The sequence below is a fragment of the Apostichopus japonicus genome, chromosome 3, assembly GCF_037975245.1.
Source record: "Apostichopus japonicus isolate 1M-3 chromosome 3, ASM3797524v1, whole genome shotgun sequence".
Classification (NCBI taxonomy): Eukaryota; Metazoa; Echinodermata; class Holothuroidea; order Aspidochirotida; family Stichopodidae; genus Apostichopus; species Apostichopus japonicus.
The window spans coordinates 3849922-3870582 of NC_092563.1; the positions used below are offsets into that span (position 1 = coordinate 3849922).

Here is a 20661-nt window from a genome sequence, read left to right on the forward strand (position 1 = left end):
AGGTCTGAAATCGCGTTTTGTACCTAACGTGTGTCTAGAGAGGTCAAAACTATGTATCGAGCCGCCTGTACAGAGCCGCCTGTACAGAGATCTTGTTTGAAAATATAAATGTTAAGCACAAAGGTTTAATGAATGTTAAAGAACAGAGAACTATAATTCAGGGCTCGTGCGTTGAACGTACCTCTTGCACTATGTATCTAGGAGTGTGCATTGACGATAAGTTAACTTTTAAAAATCATATCTCGAAAATGTTAGCTAAAGTGTATTATATTGTTTCGACATTAGCATTCACTGTCCCATACTTTTCCAGTTTTACAGTAGAAAGGGTGTTCGCGGCGTCTGTCTTGCCGATCCTAGTATATGCGGTTCCATTATGGTACCATTTTAAGCACGATAAGAGAAGAATAAGAAGTTTTCTTAAATTTTGTTCAAAAATTTTCAGGCTTAGGCTAATTATGAGAATCTTGTACATAAAGTCAATGAATCTGCTAGGAATGAATTTATACGAGTTGTCAAAAATATTCAAACTTCTAACGAACATCCTCTACATTCCAAGCTCAACTCTCTGTGCAATAGGACAAATTTTTACAATTTGAGAAATCCAAATATTACGCCATCTTTTAGAATTATACTCTTTAAGAACTCGTTTATTTACAGAGCAGCCATATTTGTACAAAACGGCTCCTTAGATCCTTTATTGTAGCTTTTTGATAATGTTTTAGAATTTTACTATTTAAGAACTCGTTTTATTTACAGTGCAGCCCCTTTTTGTAAACTGGTAAAGACAGCTTCTTAGATCCTTTGTTGTAGCTTCTTGATAATTTTGATAACTTTTGTAACGCTTTTTATGTTTTCACTATTAACTTAGTCTTATAAACTTTTATATGTCTTAACCTGTATTTTTGATGTTTTGTATATTGTTATATTTTTATCCTATTTATAAATTTCTCTGTAAATTTATACTGGAATAAAGAAATGAAAAAAAATGAAAAAAAATGCAGATGAAAGGTCAGTTCCAATAGTGGTTGTATGGCTCGCCGTGCAGGCCTAAAGCCCCGCTCACAATACGACAAGATACGTTTTCACATTGCAACCGATAATTTCATGCGATAAATGCATCGTCGACGTACGGTTGGGAAGATCTTGTTGTCGTGTCTTGTAAACATCATAGTGTCATGGTATAGAGTACGCTTCGATGAACGAAATTCATACATCATGTAGGCAACGGTACAAGGTGTGTTGAACACCAATTGAACCAGTTTGTTTCTCTATTTGGACCAACACTGAGAAGGCGGGAGGGGTCGGGGCGGTATGGGTACATCAATTGAAGAAAAGAAAAGCATATAGTGGATACCTGGCAGAACGCGTACTAGACCTCGATATAGGGGATATGGACATTAATTTCGTGTTGAGTAGCCTGGTTATGATTGAGAAGTATTCAAAATAAGACATCGCAATCCGATGAGTTATCGTACTAAACAATATTGTGGTTATTTGATCTATTGAACGTGTCTTATACCGGCATCGTATCGCTTCGTCTCATATAATTTAACACTTACTTTTGTATAATCGTACGTAGTGTGCACGGGGCCTTCACCAGTACGAAGTACTATTCTAGCCTATAGTTGTAATTGTTACTTTAAAATTTCGTATTACAGTAGCTATCATTTTCGTCAACGCCTCATTGCAGAAAATTTCTTTTTTCGAAGGTCATAATCGATGAACGGGATTTGACACGTCGATTGTGCTGTTTTAAAGATTATGTTGAATGCTTCAAATGTGTTTTCAGCTGTTTTCCCAGTGATTACTTTTACTTACCGATACGGTACGACTACGACTTTTTTTTTCATTTTTGGTCTCGATGATAATCGTAATTTATGCAGTCATGCAGGCGAAGAGTGTGTGTATGTGTGTGTGTGTGTGTGTGTGACGCCTCGCTCGTAAATACGATATCTCAAGAAGGGAAGCTTGGACCGGTCTAATATTTTGTATGTATGTATGTATGTATATGTGATCTTCCCGCAAGCAGGAACTCGCGAAAGAAGCCATGGAGGCTTATAGACTCGCAAGCTGACCGAAGCCAATCTCTCGGCACACATCCATTTAACGTCCATGTCAGGAAGTTGTTATTGAACAACACCCTTGCCAGACGACACACATTGCTGTCGGCGGGGAATCGAACCGGGGATCTCATGACTGGGAGACGCCGGCGTTAACCACTAGGCTATACACTCCGCCTATTTTGTGTATACGAGTATCACATTGAGTAGAATAACCCTATTGTTTGTGGGGAGGTCAAAGGTCATTTGGAGTCACCAGGGGCCAAATAGTGAAAACCTTGTAAACACGATATCTCTAGGAGGTAAGCTTGGACCAATATCATATTTCGTGAGTAGGAGGACCACATTTAGGAGCAAACGGGGTCACCAGGGGGCAAATTGTGTAAACATTGTAAACACAATATCTCAAGAAGGAAAGCTTGGATCAATCTCGTATTTCGTGTGAATAAGTACCACATTGAGTTCAAAGTCCCTATTGTTTTTAATAGAGGTCAAAGTCCATTCAGGGTCACTAGAAGTCAAATTGTGAAAACCTTGTTAACTCGATAACTCAAGAAGGAAAGGTTGGACGAACCTCATATTTAGTATGTAGTTGTGACACGTTCAGTACAAGATTTAATTGAGGTCAAAGGTCATTTGGAGTCACCAGACGCCAAATTGTGGAAACCTTGTTTTATAAGCAACCGTATCTCCCACCGACCAGCCTATCATATAACATGTGCGTAACGCCTAATACGAATAGGAGGCTATTCGCAGTTGGAAATGAGCTTATGGGCATCCGTAGAATCTAAAACTCAAAACTTGAACATATTTGCATTGGCTTCAACGTGCTGCTCGGAAGCCTTACTTTGCGTGCAAAGGGGTGTACTCTTTGTAGTACAGCGGTTATATAGAGTAGATGTTAAGTCATGGTCGCCAAATAACGAGTACTTTTAAAAATATATGTTGAGGCCTGAATACCTTGAAAACATAATTTCTGATGGTAGAAATCATGGACACTTTTCATACATGGTATATGAATTTGCCATATTGAGTACAAGAATCCTGTTGCTAATTTGAGGTAAAATCTCCTTTGAGGTCACCAGAGGTCAAACTCTGACAAACCGTTTACATGATATCTAACGATGGAAATCGCGGATACCTACTATACTTGGGTGTGGATTTATAACATTGAGTACAAGACCCCTAGTGTTTTTGGTGGAGGTGTGTATAGCCACGTACAGTAGACCATGGAGCTATAAGCGTTTATAGCTCCATGAGTACCTGTGAGCTCCATGAGTACCATGATAAACCTGTGTTTATCATGACAAAGTTTAACTGTATCAAAAGGGTGGTTCGTGCCATTTCTATTGTAACAGCTAGTTTTGGTTATACTAACAAGCAGAAGTCTAGTGCACTGAAGTCATCGAAACCCCAATGCATTTTGCATTCTAGTTTGTAACTTCAACAGTTAAGAACAGTATTGATAATGCATGATGTTAGCATAAATCGATAATGATGTCAGCTGCGTCATTTTACAGAACTATTGACTGATTGTCATATAAATTGTCACACATAAAAATATGTCAAAAATCAGAGTATCAATGGATGATTTTAAACACCGTTTGTCTCACACAGTTGTTATTTATTAAAAGCATGTTTTAGGAGCTCAATTGATTACATGTTTACGAGTCTGTTAGACTTCTCTACGGTCGTTTTGATTTGATGAACACAGTACGAAGTGTGAAGACTCGCGCACAAAGAAACGTCTCATGCCTGTAATCTGACCTAGTTTCGAATGAGGTGTATCAGAAGTGTTAGACACCACCATCGACCCCAGAAAATACACAGCTTGCTACCGTCGGTAATTAGACACTAGTGTACAGTCAATACATACAGCTACGGTCAATACCCACAACACATTGTACATAGCAGCGTGGACTTCCCAGGTCTAGATAAAAGATAACAGGGTATCACGTTTCATTACTGTCTGCATTTTGTAGCGACAAGAAGAAAATGTCATTTGCAAGCAACGGAAAGGTAACTTTTTCAGAGCGGCACGCGGTTTGGGGCGAGTTTTCAATGCCTTTAAATGATGTAAGAAAACTGAAGAAAAACAAAACAACAGGCAGTTTAAAAATACAATAAAGGCTGGAAACGGTGGGATTTAACTGTCTTCAAATATGAAAATTAACGTTTAGACAACATTTATCATCTTAAATCTTTTGTTGAAATATGTAATATCAAATTATGCATACTGTAAGCGAACGGGCCAAATTTTAGCTTTCCCACTCTGCCCGTCCCTATCCCCTGCCCCCCTTCCCAACCCTCGATCCCTAGAAATGTACCCGTTTGCTAGTCAGTTGGTATGACTCATCTATAGATACGTCACCGAAATGGATTCATGATATCTAACATCTGTGCAGAAAGAACCTCGCCTTGTTTACATCCGGGCATTTTCGCCAATAGCGAAACAAGATGGCGCGGAACGTAGATCAGCACTCCACCGTGTCTCAGACAGGAAATGGTGCAGAAAATGTGGAAGATGAGCAACAAAATCTATGGTCAGTTTCATCCCAATCTTACAGCGTTCTTGACAATATCATTGTTTTAGTTTGCTGTACATATTGTTTTTCTTTATGTTGCAGGTCATCGATACTGAGTGAAGTGTCATCGCACACAAGTTCGAAGTTACCGACCTGTAAGACGGTTATTGTATTAGGTAAGTGTGTAGGCTATTCGCCTTGTACATCATAAGTGAACGTAACACTAACAGTATACAGACAGTACTGTGTTACTGCTACTAACTTCAGTTGTGCTACTGCTACCAACGTAAAATTGCCACTGTTACTGACGCAGTGATACCAGACCAGTCAAAGTCTAACGTCAGGAGACATGTAAATTCAGAGTTAGACTTCTTCATTGATAATAATGATAGCAAAGGATAGGATCAGCAAATATATGCCTAACAAATATTAATATGACGTTGATGCTATTATGTTAGGCACATTTGATTCAAATTGAATTTTAAGGACGGAAGTTGTGTTATCAATATGGCAATAACATAGCTGAATTTGTGAAGCTAATTACTCTATGACTAATGTTGGGCCAAGTGCTAAGAGAATGATACAACTACTCTCTTAAATGCTCAGGTCAAACAATATTAGTTTTTGTTTTCAGTTCATTATATCAAAATACAGGCGTGTTTAGAAAACTGACAGTAATGTTCATTATCTTTACTGAGGCACAAGTTTCTTTGTTCAAGTTTGTTTATATACCTAATTACCTATGCTCACTTTCAAAAATCTTAGCCTGATATTTCCAACTTTATTAGTAACTTTTCAGAAATCAGTCTAAGCACATGTTTGTACTCCATATGATAAGTGTGAGGTTTCATTTGAACCATAAGTTTTAGAATAATCTGTAAGAGCCTTTGTTATGGTGTTCCAAGAAAGTAAGGTAGCAAATTTCAAAATTGAAGGATACATGGTTAAGTTTAATGATTTAGATATCCTTTAGATGGCTGTTAAGTATTTTAATTACTTCTTATTCTGCTAGAAATGCTCAAAAAGTACACAATGTACTAATGTTCTTCTTCTAAAGGAATTTTACTGTAGCTATATATGTGATAACAAGAAAATCCATCATCATATTCCATTAACCACACCTCAGCAAATATTTGCATGAAGTCCTGATATATTTGATGATTTGTAGCAGAGAAATAATTGACTAAGGGAAATATATGAAGATAACTGCTGTTGTGCATAGCCACTACATAGCCACTACTTGCAGCAATGTGTCAGTGATGGATTACATGGTAGGAGTGCTTTTTCATGTTGTTTGTATTCTATAGGTGAAGATGAATCTGGTAAAACAACACTGATTTCAAGACTACAAGGAGTGGAAGATCCAAAGAAAGGTTTTGGATTAGAATATCTCTACCTGGATGTCAGGGATGAAGACAGAGACGGTGAGTAAAATTTCAAAATATAAAGCCTCTTACCCATTCTGTTACATCGTCAGATACTATTGAAATGTACAGCATTGCAACTGCTATGTTTCTAACTCTACAAGATATTGAAGGCAGAGTATTTGCATTATGGTGCGTTTTGCAGAATTTCAGGTACACATGAATTCCTTAAATCCTGCAAAGAATATTTTTGGAGGGGGGGGGTGGGGGGAGAAAGGGTCGACTTCCTGAATTGCATCCTATTTAATTGCAAGGCAAAACAAAAATATTCCAGATTGTCTATTACATGCGCTGCATATTGCATACAACTGATACACTTTGTTACTTCAAAAGTTCATGTGAAATGTTTGATGTGTTTAAGTGAAATACAAAGATCATCCACCTTTTACCTGAATAGCAACTTACGATGCAATCCGACAGATATTTTCTGTTATGTACATTAAAACACCTGGTGGCATAAATTTGCTGTGTTACATCCTTTGCAATGCAAATTACTTTTGAGCTTATAATTTATTACTAGTTAGTCTAGTTTTGTCGAATAAGGTCCCAAGAAGTACTTAAAACATCAAGAAAGCATGTTCATTTTCAAAGCAAGCACACTTTCTTAGCCTAGGTGACTGTACTTTCAAACCTACTATACCAAGATTTAGCCTGACCTGCAAATAAGAATTGATGTTCATATATTACTCAGTGTCTCTTACTGGTAAGGCTAATTACCAGCTAATTGCACCTTGTTAGTCAAGATAAAATGCTTAATCCATGGGACATTATACTAGTCATTTGAGCACACAAGGCAAGTATTGGAATAATATGGTGGAGTAAATTTAGTAATGAAATACAAAGAGCATCTGTGGGCATTAGATTCAAACTGTAGTTTTTCATTGGGTTGGAATTTGAAACATGACATAAAATATACAGTCATGACTAGATAACTTCTGATCTAAGAGATACATGTTGTTCTCACCATAGCAGTACTGAAAGTTAAGCAATTTGTAAATGAACAAGAGAAAACTGACTGTGCAATTATACACGGCTAGAATGGGATTAGAAACAGTGACCTCTGGGTTACATATATTATAAACAAAAGCCAGACTCTCTCAAAATCCCTTCCCTGTCGCTTTCTGGGTCTTATAGAGTCTGCGACCCCTTGTAACACAGTATGCTAACTACTTTGGCTTCTGACTGGCGCCCTCAACAAAGAAATAACTATATAGGGATTACCGCTAACTCAGGGATGGATAGCTCAGTTGGTTGGGTCCTGGGCTTGAAATCCAGAGGTCCCTGATTCAAATTCCTATCTAGCAGTATGTTTTATTGCACTATTTCCATTCCACTCATTTATAAACAGTGTGATCCAATGCAGAAATTTTGTGTCCCACAAATTTAATTAGTATGGTAAACATGTTATGGGATGTTCTATGGTTGACAAATCTTAGAAGTTTCTGTCCTAATTTCATACTTCCGGTGGACACAAAAGCAACAGTTGATGTATCCAGGTACCATTATCTTTCAAGTAGCCGTTTTGTATGGTATCTTCAGATTTTGGGGCAAGCCAAGTAGAATTCAGCTTTAAAGTTAATTATTTTTTTCTTTTTTTTTCCCCTCTCAGATTCAACAAGATGCGGTGTTTGGATTCTCGGAGGAGAGGATGATTACCAGGATTTATTGCGATATGCTCTGACCGCAGAGAGTCTAGAGCATGCTTTCATTATCATAGTTGTAGATATGTCACAGCCATGGAACATTATAGACTCCTTAGAAAAGTACACAAAGGTATTAAGGCGGCACATAGACTCACTACGAATTCCTCCACAAAAGCTGAAAGAGCTAGAACAAAGACGTGAGTATTTTTACCAGTAGAAAACCAACACAGGGATGGGGGTCAACGTACTTCATTGCAATTGTAGACAGATTTATGATTGCCGTAGTATTTCCCAGTTTGGCTGCCTTGAATATTTAAAACATATTTGTGTTGACGAAGAGGCATCTACCAGTGTGAAGTCGTAAGACCATCTGAAAGTATTATTCTCATGTGATCCGAGGATCTTTCAAGTAACAGTTAATCTTGAATGAAATCTGTTAATGATGGTTTAGTTCAATCAGTGTTCATGTTGATAAAGAGTTTTATTGAGGGAAAGATGAATAGACAGGCAAACGTTGTTACTTGTGGAACCTGCAACGGGTGATAAGTATGAGCTCAATTTCTTGTTTCAGTGGTTGTTGCTGTATTAGTGGGTAATGAAAGAAGTTGAGTGCCAAAACTACCTCACCAGCACTATCATGTAGCACTGAGTCTTGGAAGTGAATATCATGAGTACCCGCTTTCATCTTTAAAGTAACTGCCAAGTTTCTCCACTTGTACAAAAGCAGAAAATGATCAGAATTTCATTTTTTTTTTTCCCAGATATTTTCCCCATAAATGTTTATAAGTAGTAGTAAGCATTTCCATAGTCATATTATAAGATATAAAAGACAATTAATGTTATAGTCATCTTTCCTTTCTGTTTTTGAACAGTTGTGCAACAGTTTCAGGAATACACAGAACCTGAAGAGGGTGAGCAGGAAAGTAGTCGGAAGACCTCAATAGCTGCTCAAGGAGATGAGGAACAAGTCGTCCTTCCTTTAGGAGAAACCACTCTCACACAAAATTTAGCTGTTCCAATTGCTGTAGTAGTCTCCAAAGTAAGAAATTTGTTCATGTGTCTGTAAGAATTTTGAGTGTGTCACATGTGTAACACTCAATGGTCTATGTTGTACTTGTATTACTCACTCATATATTGTTTGAGCACCAAAAACAAAATGAAGTATGCTCAAGTTCATTATGTAGTATACTTAGGGTGGAGAGGAGGGGGGGAGGGGTCAGCTTTTATATCCTAAAGGTCAACATGTATAATTTGAAGGCCAAACAACATTTAGTATGCTCAAGTTCAATATGTAGTTTACTTATGGCAAGGGGGGGGGAAGAGAAGGGGTAAAATGTTATCTCCTAAGGGTCAACATTTATATTAGAGTGTCAAAACAACATTTAGTATGCTCAACAATATGTAGTATACTTAGGGGGGTGGGGGAGGGGTCAACTGTAATATCCTGAAGGTCAACATGTCTTATTTGAGGTTCAAAACAACATGTATGCTCAAGATAATTATGCAGTATACTGAGGGGGGGGGGGGGGTGAGGGTAGTGATGTCAACTGTAGTATCCTTAAGGTTAGCATATGTTATTAATGTGGGGTGAATATAGTATCATAAAGGTCAATGTGTAGTTTAGTATTTAGGGGGTCAAGTCAAAATGAAGTATTGTAAATATAAATATGTGGATTTACATAGAGGTCAGAGTGCAGTATTGCTGCAAAGGCTTATTGGAGCAGACCAATTATATCTGCTGATAGTAAGCAGTAAAACTAGGCTAACGTAAGGTACAGAAATCATAACTGGCAGAAAAGTGCAAATGCCCCTTTCTTTCCCCTACTGGCATACCATATAATCCACAGGCATTTAGCCAGTAAATATCCTGAATTCAGAGGCCTGATTAGTGACTGGACCACAATGTCTGTAACTGTGCCAAATTGAGGACTGTAACAAGGCTATTCTATGTATATTACTAAATGAGAATAAGGTGTATAGTATTCACATTTATCATACTCTGTGGCTGTAGCTGAATTCCGCTTTGGGGGCATTCCATATTCTGTCATCCACTATGGTACTAAATATCCTGACCTGTTTGTAAGTTGCCAGATAATAATTAATAGCAAGTTAGGCTCAGTAGACATGATTGAATGGCCTTTGTGTGAAAGGTAAGGAAAACATTGTAATTCATTAGGGCTTACAAATTCAAGATGAAGCTTAAATTTTCATCTAACTGAACATCTGTCAGTGAGCTATGAGCTTGCATAATTTCCAGTTTTATAATGTGTGAGGCCTAAATGTGAATCTTTATTAAAATTGATTAGGATCTTAAAAAAAATTATGGCTGTTCTTTCTTCTTTCAGTCTGATTCTGTGTCAGCTCTGGAAAAAGATAACGACTACAGAGAAGAACATTTGGACTTCATGCAGCAGCACATACGGAAATTCTGTTTGAACTGTATCCTTGAAGTTTGTAGATGACAATATCAACAGCAGAACTGTAGGGAAAGCAACAGGGATAGGAGGGGGGTTTTAAGGAGGGGGGGGGGCAAAGAGGGGAGAAGGTATCGTAGTAGAAAGAACACTTCAGTTATTCAGGTAGTAAAAGAACCTCGTCTTCGGTGCTCTTAACATTAACTTTGTTGCATTGAAACTCTTGGAAGCAATGTTGTTTCAACTGATTACCTACTAGGTGTAATGGTATGTTCCAGAACAACTGTATTTGATAATCTAAACTTTGACAGTGTTTTGCAAAGTTTTTTTTTTATTGCAATTAACATTCTGCAAAATAATTTCATGAATGCATTATTTAAAATGGCATGATCTAAACATTGCCTTTTCATTTTTTGAATCCTGACCGTAAACTTGTAAAAACGTTTACTCTTTTCATCGTGCTGATGACGTTATACCTTAACATCTCAAATCTCAGATGGTGCATCTCTGTTTTATGTTTCTGTCAAAGAAAGCAAGAACTGTGACTTATTGTACAAATATATGATCCACAGAATATACAGCTTCCCGTTCAGCATGCCAGCACTCGTTGTAGAAAAGGATGCTATATTTATGTAAGTATTTTTTGTTTGCGGGTTTGCTACAAGGCTTGAAAGATCCATCCTTCCAAATAAGGAGGTAAAGGAGTCCCATTGATTCATGTAACAACTATTTAAAAAAAAAAATTATTGCTGTGTCAAGGTTAGAATGTATATGAGAATGTTAGAAAAATGTAATTTTTTGCACATTGAATAATTTGTGATGACATGCTAGACAACATATTGGTGATGCAGTGTCCTGGTACTTAATAACGTCTAGCCGTGCATCTCATACAAGATGCTGTTGTTTTGACTAACTTCTTAAAAGAGTAACAGGCTTGCATTTCTGCCATCGGTATCATGTAGTATGTGTTTCTGATGGAATGGACAGTAAGATTTTGAACACTAACACTGATAATTTAATGTAACCTATCGTAATAAAGATGGGATGGGTATTGGTAGTGTCCTGGTAGGTATCACATATATGGAAGATATAAAAAAGTCAAATCTATATTTGTTAAAAATTTAACTTTACAGCCCATCAGGGTGGGACAGTTTACAGAAAATCAGCATTTTGTATGAGAACATGCCAAACCTCAGCCCAGATAAATCATTTGACGAGGTCATCATGAAACCAATCGTGAGGAAGGTAAGACCTTTTGGATTACAATTCTTCATTCGTGGTCGTTGGTCAAACCAGACTTGCAGTGGGTGTGAGTACTCGTACTGGTATTTGTCTGTACTTGTACTCACACTCATTAAATAGTTAGTGGTACTCGTACTCAAGTTTAGTGTAGGACACTGGTGCAAGATGACGTACTCACACTTGTGCTCAGAGCCTTATACTTGTACTCCAAAGGAGATTTCTACTGGTACTCATACTGACAGTGCTGTCTGCTGGTAACCTTGGTAACCATACTACACTGTCATATAAGTGATACCAGGTGTATGGAAATAAGATGCTCGCTCTCAAAACAGGAAGTAAGGTTTGACTCTTCATTAAGGTGAAGCTAAATATGTACGCAAAGACGACAGTCATTGAACAGGAACTTATTATTTATTCTTATAACAGAAAAGTTTGTAAACTGATTTGTGAAAAATTAAGGAACAAAAACAAAAATTGGTGTGAGACATTACAAAGTTTTACCATAGTATTTATGTTTGAACAACCACTAAGAATAAAACAGTAGGCTTATTTTCCCCATACCTTCTCAGAGAGAATTACCTCTGATGTAAAGTGGTTGTTACACATTAATCTTGCCAAAGAAAAGGCCAAAACACTCTGCCAAGTTTGCACATTTTATCTGTTCTTCAAAGAAATATTCAAAGAAATATTGAAACAGCCTACAAGCTATTGGCTGCATTGGGAATTCAAGTGAAATAAAAATTAATTAAAAATAAATTAAAAATTATATAAAAAAATTAAAATTAATTGAAACTGTAATAGTAACAGGGAGTAGATCTGAAGTGATCTCTTGTATGTTGTGTATTGAACTGATCAATATTCTTTGATTTCTAGACGTTGCAAGAGAACAAAGAGGTTGTAGCAGAGGATGAACAGACATTCTTACTCAAGCAGCAGGGAGTCCTTAGTAAAACAGCTTCCTCAGGAGGCAAGGTAAATAATTCAACCTTTTATTAATTTAAAGGAAAATAATTCAACCTAACATGTTAATTTTGACCCTAAATATTAAAACACATTACAGCCTCTAGCTTTTCTTAACTTTTTTTTCTTCAATTCTTAAAGAGGTTAACAGAAATAAAGTACAAACCAAAATGTAGAAGAAAGCCACTCTTAAAGAAGTAACATTTGTATTTTGACCTTCACCGTGCAGGAATCACCACAAAAATCTCCTGGAGTCAGACTACCAGAAAGGAGAACATCGCCGAATGTTGCCAATGTCACACCAATAACAGGAGCCAATAGAATGAGGGTAGGCACCCTGTTTTTGATATGTAACTGTGTTCTGGAAGGGAATCAGGACTTAGGTCTCTTAGGAGTTAAGTCTCTACCACAGATGTAAATGCTTTAAAGTAACAGAAGTTTGATATATGCTACATGCGATGATGTAGCAGTTCCATACGTTGCAGTAGAATTAGTGTTGCTAGAGGGGGATGGTTGGGGGGGTTGAGGTTGCAGAACAGTGTCCTGACCTCAAGAAAGCACAGAACTCCAATAAAAAATGTGTAAATGAAGCTGCTTTCCGCATTTTTCTTAACAACTCGTGGGATGGTATTCAGTTCAGTCTTACCCCCAGATAGATGTCTGTGGTTATAATTTTATGCCATTAAAGATTACTGACTTTGTTTTTGGCATTGTATTTCAGGTCTACTCCCATTTTTTCCTTCTCTTTAACCTTCTTTTCTCTCTTGTTTTATTCTTCAGGGTGAAGCAGGACCAGCTGCAGGCACCAACGAGGGCGTCTTAGCTAATTTCTTTAACAGTTTGTTGAGTAAAAAGACGGCAGGTTCTCCTGGCAAGCCGAGTAAGTAGAAGAGATGTAGAGAGAAGTTACAGCACTAGAGACATTTGTGATGCCTGAGCATGAACTTAGTGATTAGTGAAATGTTAACTATAATGATTTAATGTTATTTGTTTGACTAGAAAATATGTCAAAGGTGGTAGTAATTTTTAAAAATAATCCGGTCTTGTGAGAAAGCTATTTTTTTGTGAGTGTGACTACCATCTCCCAACTCAGGCGTTGTAAAAGCAAGGTGGTGTTGTTGATATGCTAGTAATGATAGGGTTATGAGCACCTCACTATAGACACTCAAGCAGCCGTTTATGTTACATTTCTACAGTTAAACAGGCCTAGTGCACTGTCACTAGTGTTACTGTCACTAGTGTTAATGTCACTACTGTTACTGTCACTAATGTTACTGTCACTAGTGTTACTGTCACTGATGCTTTGGCAAATGCTCTAAAGTCCCGATTGACTTGGCTGGTAATTGTAATCCTTAGTTACCAGAAGTAGTAGGAATAGTTGCCACGGTTACACCACAATTACATGCCTGCCCTTGCAGTTCTCTCATAACTCATCAGATAGCTAAGTGTTGGTATAAGCCATTTTTCATCCAGGATGATCACATCGATAGAGTTCCTTATGGTGCTTCAGTCAGCCTCCTAACCCTTCCTTCCTAAACTCAGACAGCTGCTGTAAAGAGTCATCTTTTAGTCAGTTATAATTTGTCTAATAGCAGATTTATGCGACCGTCTTTGCTTAAAACTTAGTATATCCGAATTCCTTTTCTTCCTCTCAGCTGGTTCAGTGAGGAGCGACGCCGTGGCAGAACTGGACAGAATGACTAAAGGTCGTAAGCCAGTACCCGGCCAATCAGCAACCTCTCCTTCCAGTAACTCTGCATCCTGATCATGACTACTATGGCATCTCATACTTCAGCTAAGTCTTTAAAAGGTCCATGTATTTATTGCACCATTCATTAATCATCTTAATGGGTATGCAGGTATCTAGCTGGGTAAACAGCCTAAGACAAAAGGGGAAAACAAGGAGACTAAAAGGCCTTAAGTTTAGATTAAGTGTGCTTAAACTATTCCAAGTCGACAAAGGTGGCATTCTTGCTCCACTGGTCGATGCTAGAGGAGGAGTCTTCGTGGTTGCTTTAAGGGTTAAGTAGTCCAGTGTTGCTGGTGGATGAATCTACGGTAATACTACAAAAAAAAATGGGGATCATCGAATTATCTTCAAAACCTTCTTGCTGGCTGTTATTGTTTAAAATGATAGTCCTTTTGTAAGGTGTACTGATGCAGGGTAGGATTCACTCTCTCGCTAACATTTCATACAAACAAAACCAAAACATTGAGCTGCGTAGGGGAAAGAGGGAACGGAATTCAGTGAGGTGGTTTCGGTGGAGGGGGGGGGGGGGAAGTGGTGGTGGTAAGTGATATCATAAGCTGTGTTTTGTCTGGTATCACACAAGGAACACTTTTTTGTTGACTAGATTTGTTCCATTGCTTTGTATAATTTCATTTGACGGTTTTGTATTCCTTTGCAATGCACTGCCGCAGTAAACAATGTAGATTAGTGCTTTAAGGAAGGGTGAGAAATCCCTCTACATGTACAGGCAGGTTAATGGTATCTTACGTAAACCTGAGGGAAACAAATCCTGTTTTCCTCATCGACGTTTGGGAAAGTTTATTTCACATTTTGCTTTCTTTTGTTTTAGTCTATTGACTTTTCGGAGTTGCATTATTATTTTTTTTGTTACACTGAATCCAATGTGAATGGTTTTGATACCTGAGGAGGAATTCAATATAGATTTTTTTTTTTCTGATATGTTGTAAACACTGAAAGGTCAAATTGGATGATGATGATTTTTCAAATGTCTGAGGTGATATCAAAGATCTTAATTCAATCGGTCCATTTCCTGTTAGATTTAAAGATTTTTAATTAATATATTTAACAGGATATCCCCGCTCTTGTAGAAGTTGAACAAAGTGCATATTTTGTTACCTCAAGTTATATCTGAAGATGAGATGATTGTACCTTTCAAGGTATTATTGTTTTAATTGGGATCTTGGACTGAGTCTTCGTTAAGCAAGATTGTACAGTTCATAGAAGGAAAAGGTGACAGGCTTTTAAACAGTATTTTGATAAATATCACACAAATATATAGTGCACTCTTGCTTCAGTTCAGCACTTCTCAGCATTCTTCTTTTTTTTTTTGGGGGGGGGGGGTTCACTGTCATTACAGTATCTGAGCTCAGCACAAAAGCAAGCTTAATTAGCCATTCATTAAAATATGCCTTCTATTTGTGGTTGTTAAAGGTGGTTTTCTTTCTGATTCTTTGTGTAAACTGTAACAAGGTTAATTTGATGGTCGCATCATTTGCGATAGATTATCTGTCATTTGAGAACGTAGATGGGAAAGAGAGATGGAATTTCACGTTAATTGAAAGAAAAAAGTTAACTTGGACTCATTTCTCACCTCCTGAATCATACTAACCGTCTCTCTATGAACCGATTAGTGATCTTAATGCGTCTTCCAAACTAGTAAGACATTTTAGCCGATTACACTGTAGTAGGATTATATACTGCACAGTTTAATGCTTGTAACTAAAATGTCCTTACTATGCTATGCAGTCCCTGAAGATATCCATAGATTCCGAGAACAGGACTCAAAGGTAGTGGATTTTATTAACCTACGTACAAGGAAACTTGGTTATCCTGAAAAGCTGGCCTAGTGTAAGGATGTGAAGTTAATTTATACAAAGAATTCTATGGGATTTTTTTCCTTTTCTCTCAATGACTCGTGACATACTGTTAAATGTGATCCGTGTTAGGGGAGATGGTCACATGAGATGCTAATCTTTGTAAGTTGTATTAAGGTAATGCAATGCTGGATAATGCAAAACAATATGTGAGCTAAGAAATAAGTAAATCTATAACCTTTTTGCTTTTCAAAAAATAAATGTCGAACGTCTGTCAGCAGCGACCGTAACGTCTGTATGTGAAGTAGGGACGCAGTGAGCTTATCTGTCGAAGTGATAGGATCGGGACATAACACAAACAGTAAAAGTAGTGCTTGTTTGTTGATTTGTTTAAATGTAGGTCTGATCCTATCTAAGTATTAGAAGAAGTAATTTAGCCTTTTCATTCACATGATATTTGTCTGAAAAATTGGTAAATGACACATGGTTAATATTTTTGATAACAAAAATATTGTGTAACATGTTTGGTTGCAATGTGGTCCATAGGCAGATGTAAGTTAAGGTAATGTGGGGGTCCTATTCACCATGGCAACATAAATTACGGATGGCAAAGGGGGGTGCAGGGAGGGTAGGGGGATTGGTCCTGATAGTTTTAATGGGTTGTTCACATTGTATTGTTGGTTAAGGCCAAGGCTAGCTGCAGGGAAGTTTACAGTGGCCTTATGGAAAGTAGCTTCTTAATTTCCTAAGCAATTTATGACTTTCATGGAAGGTTTATAATTAACAAAGGCCTTCCAAAAAAATATGATATACTGTATTATTATTTATGTATTTTTTTTCCCCCCTCTTCCTTGCAAAAAAATTTAAAGGCAAATTGTAAGATACCTACAAAGCTTAAAACATGTCTATTTAATTTGTATAAATTGGTTGCATAGTTCAACTTGTTACTGGCATAGAGGGCATGACAAAGATCAGTGTGTAGTAAATGTTAGTGTTTTTTTTTTTTTTTTCATTCACTTTTGTTAGTCAGGGCTTTGGCAAAATGCAATTATTAATGTTATTCATTTCACTTTGCTGTGCAATAAAATTGTAATGCAAAGTTAAATGTGGACGGCAACTCATCACATTACATTTGGGATATATATTCAACCGTTTGTGAGTTTGTGTTGGACTGAGTAGAATAATTCAGTGTTTATATAATAAAATAAAAAAGGCTTGAAACTAGGAATGCTGCAGATTTTGGTGGGGGAGAAGGAAGAATGTGTGGGTGTGTGTGTGTATGTGTGTGTGGCAAGGATGCTATAAAAGTATTGATTAATTCCTACATCATAGTTCATCACACACAAACCCGTTTTGGTCTGGTAATAACACAAAAGTCTGCGTATGATTAAAATGAAATGAAAATTTACCAGAGAAAAAAATTTGTGTCTGCCGATTTGATCCCTTCGAACAGTTGACAAATTTGGTATCCATTATGTCCTTCTAAAGGAATGGAAACGCTTTTCTTTTGTGTTTGACTACCCGTGTAATCTGATAAAGTATCGTTAATTTATAAGAGATTGTAGATTGTTGGCTGTTCGGATGGTAACTTACTACAATGCTGCAAGCTTTATTCTTATAAGACCAGCAGATTTGTTCCCCAATTTATTGAATCTATCTCTATATTGAACATGACGTCTCACTGGTTTCATTCAAGCTGATTGAGCAAAGTTCTGTATGTAGGTCAAGAATGTGCACTTGTTTAGAATCCTTACGATTGGCTTTAACAGTACAAGGCAGAAATGGCTGTAGCCTATATCCTTGTATAGGCGTTCTTCTCATACGGGAGTCTTGTAAGCCCAGAGGTAGTGTTTCTGTCTTGTTTTGACACTAATATCGGTTGATTTGATAGAAATGTTGAATTGTCAACTTCAACATTTGCTAGTAAATCATTGACAGTTATTCATACAGTGTGGTTCCATGGCAATCATCTGTATAGTCACAAAAGTAAGTATGGTCATGTTATAGTCTTGCATGCTACGTTTATATATAGTAAACATATTTCATCAGGCTATTAGATAGAAATAATGAGTATATTCTCCTCGGGATGTGGTTGGGTAATGCAATAAAGAGAGTCTTTTGGATCCATCTTGTCAGTTTTAAGAGAAATTAATAAGAGTTTATAAAGTTGGAAGCTTAGCTGTTTTGATAAGACCGATGGTCTGCAATCTTATGGCGTGTGACCCACTTCCGGTGGGTCACAAGTGGGTCGTAGGATTTTCATGATGTGAATAATATATCTGAAGTTTATTTACTTCAAAATCAAGTCTTTAGTCTAAGCTAGCTTTCATGTATTCTGAGCTTTGATTCTGCAGGGTGGGGTGGGGGATGGGGGAGATCTGGTGGGTTTGTGGCTCAGTCCTCATGGAAGATCCTGGGTAGTGGGTCTAAAAAAATGTGGATTTAACAGGGTCTGTCAACTACAGTCACTCAATTAAACAATGTGAAGAGTTGTATTGAGTTGCTATTTAAGTAATTTTAATGAAGCAGTAATGGACGCACATATATATTTCTTTATTGCATCTCCAAATTTTCAGCTTTTGAAGATTGAACCAAAGCAGTATAAAGTGTAATTGAAATAACTTGGATAAGTAAGATATAAGGAGTTTAATTTTTTTTTTTTTTAATTGCATTTCAGACTACCTTAGGAAATGTCAGATTAGAAATAGTTTGATGTGTAACCCGGACCAATTCAGTTGCGTTAATCCAATTCTTATTGCTTATCTAGAGTTATTTTATTGCCTTTTTATTTCAAGTTAAAGAGTGACATTGGGAATTCATAAGGTGTTTGTGGTTATGAAGAGCTGGAACTTGAGGTGAAGTAAAGAGGTGGGATAAGCTAAATCATGACTGGCAAATTTGATTAAATTCTTCATTTCCTACGAAAATGTTGCAACAACAATGAAAGTAGGGAGAGTGCTGTCTCTCAAAATTTATTATTGGTTGCAGTCATATTACATTTTATTCTCCTTCTATTAAAATCTATTTTGGTTGTGAAAATATGGTGCTTTTGCTGCCAACTGTTAAAAAAAGTAAAATTGAGTTTAGTTTATAGAAGAATTAGTGGGTTGTAAGTGTGGTATGCATTTGTTGTAGCAAGAATTATGAACTAGAATTAAAAACAAGTGGCTATCTTGACCAGTGCGTAGTAAGAGGGGTTTAGCTACTTATCAGCAGATGGATTTATTAACTTGTTTATCAAACTAAACTAAACTTAACTGGGAAGCTTGGTTTATTCCAGATATTGGCCACAAAAAAAAATGAAAAGATGAGAAGATGTTTACTTGCACCAGCTACTTGCCAAACTGTCAAAAAGCTCTTTTAAAAATTCCTCAAGTTGTTGTTTTATTTTGGTGAGCCAGCAGAGTAGAAGAGGTAACTTCTTGAACAATTGAAGAGTTTTTTTGTTTTTTTAACAAAGGGTAATGATACATGGAATACTTTGAAAAAACTTCATCACTCGAATGGAATGGAATAGACCGTTCACTGTTTGTTAGTATTCTCAAGAATATATGATTTGGAAAAGAGTCTGTGTTGTAGTGTATATTGAAACGGTGACTTCTGTAATCGCTTCAGAAAGGTGAAGTTTCTTTCTATCGATTCGATACGTTCGTTAAAGATCATTCATACTTGTTGTTCATTATTGACTGATAGCAACAAGAAGTGGATTTGCTGCGAGACTTCAGAACTTCGTCTTGTGATACTTTGAACCGATGACAATTTTATGGACCATCCACCCATCATTCATTCTGGTTGTGTTAATTCACATTTACGAAGCAATCCTTTTATCTCTCTCGTTCATGATTTAAAGGGATCGTGCATATTTCACAAAGTCGACGTTGAGGACTTACCCAGCAAAATGAGGCTTCATTATGCTACTCTCTTTATAGGTAACCATGGTTACATGATGTTGATATTTGTTTGTATGTAATGTAGTGGCTTTTATATGTCAAATGTACCTATTGAAATTCAGTGCATGCATAATTTGCTAAGAAAAAAAAAATGACCTGAAAAAAAAATGTGAAGCAAAAATATCTGGAAATAAATTCTAAGAAAGGAAAAAAAGAAATGACATTGTTTGTAAATGTTTCTCTTTGCCTTTGTTTATGGTCACTTATGTAGAGAGGTTTAAAAGGAGGTAGGAGGGTTTAAACATCTTGTTTTTAGTTCCTTGCTGGAAGCAAAGGAACCCATACAGTCTGGTTGTCTTGTGTGGGCGTGTCTGTGACACTTGTTTGGGTCCGCGATAACTCAACAGCGGAGTGATGGATAGTTCTCATACTTGCCATGTACGTTAATTATAGTGAGGTGTGCTCTATTGATTTGGGGGCTGACCTTATGAATATTAATGAGGTTTGGGGTCAAACAGCCAGTTGGGACAATTTCCTAATGCTAATACGTTTCCTGAGCTGTACTACAATATCATGCTCTCAAAGCACTGGTATTGTCATTACAAAGAGTTCCTTACCTTGATCTGATAGAAACATGATATTCATACTGCTGGTACTGACAATACTAGTGCTTTGAAGTGGGACGTAACACTACAGTATAATAAAAAAAAACGTCCCAACTGAGAGGGTCAAACTTCAAATCTTTACATTGCAATAACTTGGCACCTGAAGTCGGATTCTAGCCAAACTTGGTATACAAGTTGTTGTTTAATAGCTGGTACATGTAGACCATCTGGGCCCAAAATATTTTGGGGCTGGGTGGACCGAAATTTTATTTCACCTCAAATGCATTTTAGGACACTATCTTTGGGCCTGAATTTTGTGGTGCCTAATTTTTTT

General features: G+C 37.0%; 1 protein-coding gene across 1 annotated transcript; it reads left to right on the plus strand.

The window, feature by feature from the left end:
• Positions 1–4448: 4448 nt before the first annotated feature.
• LOC139960561 (cytoplasmic dynein 1 light intermediate chain 1-like) lies at positions 4449–19943 on the plus strand. The gene is made up of 12 exons (XM_071959012.1): positions 4449–4603; positions 4688–4761; positions 5893–6009; positions 7619–7849; positions 8525–8691; positions 9998–10091; positions 10563–10698; positions 11200–11311; positions 12182–12280; positions 12498–12596; positions 13049–13148; positions 13924–19943. Exons 1-12 carry the CDS (start codon positions 4518–4520, stop codon positions 14031–14033), a joined length of 1425 nt encoding a protein of 474 aa, XP_071815113.1. The 5' UTR covers positions 4449–4517; the 3' UTR covers positions 14034–19943.
• Positions 19944–20661: the final 718 nt, after the last annotated feature.